The 6,000-nt window shown below is 39.6% G+C and overlaps 1 protein-coding gene across 8 annotated transcripts in view; it reads right to left on the minus strand.

The window, feature by feature from the left end:
* The window catches only part of cntln (centlein, centrosomal protein), a 101,254-nt gene that overhangs the window by 41,931 nt on the left and 53,323 nt on the right, over positions 1 to 6,000 (minus strand). For all 8 annotated transcript variants that reach the window (XR_006928703.1, XM_046875318.1, XM_046875363.1 and 5 more), the window contains one exon: positions 394 to 510. Coding sequence is in view for 7 of the 8 variants with exons in the window: in XM_046875318.1 (XP_046731274.1) it covers positions 394 to 510 (117 nt within the window). In the remaining variant the exon portion in view is untranslated. The remainder of the gene's footprint in view (positions 1 to 393; positions 511 to 6,000) is intronic.

The raw sequence follows: 6,000 nt of genomic DNA on the forward strand, positions 1-6,000 counted from the left end.
TGTGTGAGTGAGAGAGAGAGAGAGAGAGAGAGAGAGAGAGAGAGAGAGAGAGAGAGAGAAAGGAAACTTTAACATGTAGAACATGAGACCAGAAAAGAGGGCTCACACAGCTGGTGACAACACACACACACACACACACACACACACTCATCAAAAAAAAGTGTGTGTGTGTGTGTGTGTGTTGGTGTGTGTATGTGGGAATACATAATACTCACACACATATATATATATATATATATATATATATATATATATATATATATATATATATATATATATATATATAAATAAGTGTGTGTTAGTATGCATACATACTGCGTGCGTTTTACACACACACACACACACACACACACACACACACACACACACACACACACACACACACAATCTTACTTCTCAGCAAGGAGCTTCTTGTTCTGGCATTTAAAGAAGGCCAACTCATTCCAAACTGCATCACTGTTCTCCTGACGGAGCTCCCACACCTCAGCTCTCCTCGTCCTGCCTTTTGACCTACACACACACACACACACACACACACACACCATCAGCAGCAGTACTTACACACAATCACTGATCTTTATAAAAATCTGCACACAATGAACTACTTTTTACATCAACAAAAGTGTTTACACGACAATTACACTTTTTACGATTCATTTTTAATTACACAATTAGTGTAATGAGAATGTGATGAGAACGAGATTAGAATTAGAGTGAGATGAAAATGAGAGTGTAATTAGATTGAGATGAGAATGTGAGTAAGATGAGAATGAGAAAGTAATAAGAGTGAGATGAGAATTGGTGTGACGAGAATGAGAATGTGATGGGAATGAGATTAGAGTTAGAGTGAGATGAGAATGAGAGTGTAATAAGAGTGAGATGAAAATTATTGTAACAAGTATTAGAGTCAAGTCAAGTTTATTTCTACTGCGTTTTTCACAACAGACATTGTCTCAAAGCAGCTTTACAGAATGTAACAGTGAAGGTGAATGGTGTGTATTTCTCCCTGATGAGCAGCCGTGGAGACTGTGGCCAATAAAAACTCCCTTGGATGTTATGAGGAAGAAACCTTGAGAGGAACCAGACTCAAAATGGGAACCTCATCCTCATTTGGGTGACATCAAGAGTGTGATTATAGTCTTTACACACTACAGAACACTGGAGAGTGAGAACTAACATGAGCACTGGAGTGTGTGATTATGAGTGATGATCTTTCTAAAGCCTTTTACAGTCTTTATGGTGATAAAACTAGGAGCTACTGAGCAACTCATAAAATAGCTCAACATCTGAGATCATCACAGATCCAACACCAGCTTCTCCATGCCAGAGCCTTTAAACACTCCAGGAGGTCCAATGTCAAAACTCCACACAGAGTGTGATGAGAATGAGAGTGTAATGAGAATGTGATGAGAATGAGAGTGTGATGAAAGTGGGATGAGAATGAGAGTGTGATGAGAGTGAGATAAAAATGGTAGGGTGATGAGAGTGAGATGAGAGTGAGATGAGAATGAGAGTGTGATGAGAATGTAATGAGAATGAGAGTGTGATGATAGTGTAATGAGAATGAGAGTGCGATGAGTGTGATGAGAATGAGAGTGTGATTAGAATGTGATGAGAATGTGATAAAAATGAGAGTGTGATTAGAATGAGAGTGTGATGAGAATTTGATTAGAATTTGTGATGGTCATTGTTAAAAGCGCTATACAAATAAAAATGAATTGAATTGAATTGAATGAGAGTGTAATGAGAATGAGAGTGTGATGAGAGTGGAATGAGAATGAGAGTGTGATTAGATCGAGAGTGATGAGAATGAGAGTGGGATGAAAGTGGGATGAAAGTGGGATGAGAATGAGATAAAAATGGTAGGGTGATGAGAGTGAGATAAAATGTTAGGGTGATGAGAGTGAGATGAGAGTGAGATGAGAATGAGAGTGTGATGAGAATGTAATGAGAATGAGAGTGATGATAGTGTAATGAGAATGAGAGTGTGATGAGTGTAATGAGAATGAGAGTGATGAGATCGAGAGTGTGATGAGAATTAGAGTGTGATGAGAATGTAATGAGAGTGATGAGAATGAGAGTGTGATGAGAGTGTGATAAGAATGAGAGTGTGATGAAAGTGTAATGAGAATGAGAGTGTGATGAGAGTGTGATGAGAATGTGATAAAAATGAGAGTGTGATTAGAATGAGAGTGTGATGAGAGTGTGATGAGAATGAGAGTGTGATGAGAATTTGATTAGAATTTGATGAGAATGAGAGTGATGAGAGTGTAATGAGAGTGTGATGAGAGTGTAATGAGAATGAGAGTGTGATGAGAGTGTAATGAGAATGAGAGTGTGATGAGAGTGTAATGAGAATGAGAGTGATTAGATCGAGAGTGTGATTAGATCGAGAGTGTGATGAGAATGTAATGAGAGTGTGATGAGAATGAGAGTGTGATGAGAGTGATGAGAATGAGAGTGTGATGAGAATGAGAGTGTGATGAGAGGTGTGATGAGAATGAGAGTGATGAGATCGAGAGTGTGATGAGAGTAAGATAAAAATGGTAGGGTGATGAGAGTGAGATGAGAGTGAGATGAGAATGAGAGTGTGATGAGAATGTAATGAGAATGAGAGTGTGATGAGAGTGATGAGAGTGTGATGAGAATGAGGTGTGATGAGAGTGAGATAAAAATGGTAGGGTGATGAGAGTGAGATGAGTGAGATGAGAATGAGAGTGTGATGAGAATGTAATGAGAATGAGAGTGTGATGATAGTGTAATGAGAATGAGAGTGCGATGAGAGTGTGATGAGAATGAGTGTGATTAGAATGTGATGAGAATGTGATAAAAATGAGTGTGATTAGAATGAGAGTGTGATGAGAATTTGATTAGAATTTGTGATGGTCATTGTTAAAAGCGCTATACAAATAAAAATGAATTGAATTGAATTGAATGAGAGTGTAATGAGAATGAGAGTGTGATGAGAGTGGAATGAGAATGAGAGTGTGATTAGATCGAGTGTGATGAGAATGAGAGTGGGATGAAAGTGGGATGAAAGTGGGATGAGAATGAGATAAAAATGGTAGGGTGATGAGTGAGATAAAATGTTAGGGTGATGAGAGTGAGATGAGAGTGAGATGAGAATGAGGTGTGATGAGAATGTAATGAGAATGAGAGTGTGATGATAGTGTAATGAGAATGAGAGGTGATGAGAGTGTAATGAGAATGAGAGTGTGATGAGATCGAGTGTGATGAGAATTAGAGTGTGATGAGAATGTAATGAGAGTGTGATGAGAATGAGAGTGTGATGAGAGTGTGATAAGAATGAGAGTGTGATGAAAGTGTAATGAGAATGAGAGTGTGATGAGTGTGATGAGAATGTGATAAAAATGAGAGTGTGATTAGAATGAGAGTGTGATGAGAGTGTGATGAGAATGAGGTGTGATGAGAATTTGATTAGAATTTGATGAGAATGAGAGTGTGATGAGAGTGTAATGAGAGTGTGATGAGTGTAATGAGAATGAGAGTGTGATGAGTGTAATGAGAATGAGAGTGATGAGAGTGTAATGAGAATGAGAGTGTGATTAGATCGAGTGTGATTAGATCGAGAGTGTGATGAGAATGTAATGAGAGTGTGATGAGAATGAGAGTGATGAGAGTGTGATGAGAATGAGAGTGTGATGAGAATGAGAGTGTGATGAGGTGTGATGAGAATGAGAGTGTGATGAGATCGAGTGTGATGAGAGTAAGATAAAATGGTAGGGTGATGAGAGTGAGATGAGAGTGAGATGAGAATGAGAGTGTGATGAGAATGTAATGAGAATGAGAGTGTGATGAGAGTGTGATGAGAGTGTGATGAGAATGAGAGTGTGATTAAAATGTGATAAGAATGTGATAAAAATGAGAGTGTGATTAGAATGAGAGTGTGATGAGAGTGTGATGAGAATGAGAGTGTGATGAGAATTTGATTAGAATTTGATGAGAATGAGAGTGATGAGAGTGTGATGAGAATGAGAGTGTGATGAGAGTGTAATGAGAATGAGAGTGTGATGAGAGTGTAATGAGAATGAGAGTGTGATGAGAGTGTAATGAGAATGAGAGTGTGATTAGATCGAGAGTGATGAGAATGAGAGTGTGATGAGAATGTAATGAGAGTGTGATGAGAATGAGAGTGTGATGAGGTGTGATGAGAATGAGAGTGTGATGAAAGTGTAATGAGAATGAGAGTGTGATGAGAGTGTGATGAGAATGAGAGTGTGATGAGATCGAGAGTGTGATGAGAATGAGAGTGTGATGAGAATGTAATGAGAGTGTAATGAGGTTGAGAGTGTGATGAGAGTGTGATGAGAATGAGAGTGTGATGAGATCGAGAGTGTGCTGAGAATGAGAGTGTGCTGAGAATGTAATGAGAGTGTGATGAGAATGTAATGAGAGTGTGATGAGGATGAGAGTGGGATGAGAGTGTGGCCATGTTCTCATATCCTTAGATGAGAGCTAACAGATGTTTGTTTTCCCCAGATCAGTTCACACATGCACTCTCTTACACACACACAAACAACATTGTGTGTGTGTGTGTGTGTGTGTGTGTGTGTGTGTGTTTGTGTGGGCCCTGCCTGACAGCTCCTGGCGCAGTGTAAACACAGGGGAGGTGTTGGACAGGCACTTTTGGACCCGAGTGTTTGTGTGTTTGCCAGTATTCAAATCAGTGGCCTTGACTCTGACTGACACACACACACACACACACACACACACACACACACACACACACACACACACACACACACACACACACGTCTGAGCCGAGGGCAGCCCTTGGTGGCCTGCAGCAGCAGGTTTCCTTTGGGCCATGCAAATGTCCGAACACAAACGAGGTCAGTCTCATCACTGTAGCTTGCTTTATAAATACTTAATGCGCTGCCGTGGTGTTTTACACGCACGCCACACGTACGCACAAACACACGCACACACACGCACACACACCCCACACTGACAACCCTATCACTTTATAGTTGTGTGTTTTCTACACTCCTTTATATCCACTAACACATTGTACTTTTATCCATTTATAGTTAATGCAAAGTGACTTCCTGATGTCTCTCACAACATCCTTGTAGCTGAATGAATCTCCACAAAAGCTAGTAAAACATCTTCCCAGAAGACTGGAGCTGTATATCTGTGAATGGAGACTAAATGTGGTATGGGATGTTTGAAAAGGTTCACACACTAATCTTCTGGTCAGGTGTCCACAAACCTTTAGAGTGTAAGAGAGTGTCATTTTGGACTTTCTGCTATAAAGGTGCTCCTGTGTCGAGACCTCCCAGATCTACAGCTCCCTCTGACTTCCCTGTGATTTAAATATATTAAGCAGTAATAATTTGCCCCCTTGGTGAGTTTAACGCTCAAACTTTACAACTTTATATATACATATTTATTTATTCTGTAAAACTTCTCACATAGATCCTGCATGTAAAGGTCATATCTTATCTCATTTCTTATATCAAATAAATCTGGAGGTTTACAAGTCCAATATGCTGATGTACTTTTACACTTTTTAGATCTGTTAGTTCATCAATCACATCATGTTCATATTCACATCCCTGTTAGGAGAAAAACATTAATAAAAATAGTAATAATCCTGTTGTGTAACACATTCTGGTGTGATGGAGGAAAAGTTGTTGGTCACTGGGGGAGTTTTAGTTTTTATGATATTTAGGGCACTCAGTGAACTCATAACAATACTGAACAATAAACAGCACGACCTCCATGACCTACTGATCAAACTGCAGAACTCCTTTAGTACAAAACTCATTCAGCTCAACTAAAACACCTACAGGAGGTCTGTATACACACACACACACACACACACACACACACACACACACACACACACACACACAATCACTGTATTTGTGTGTACAAACACACACACACACACACACACACACACACACACACACACACACCATCACTGTATTTGTGTGTACAAACACACACACACACACACACACACACACACAC

The sequence above is a fragment of the Silurus meridionalis genome, chromosome 2 (genome assembly GCF_014805685.1).
Source record: "Silurus meridionalis isolate SWU-2019-XX chromosome 2, ASM1480568v1, whole genome shotgun sequence".
Taxonomy (NCBI): Eukaryota; Metazoa; Chordata; class Actinopteri; order Siluriformes; family Siluridae; genus Silurus; species Silurus meridionalis.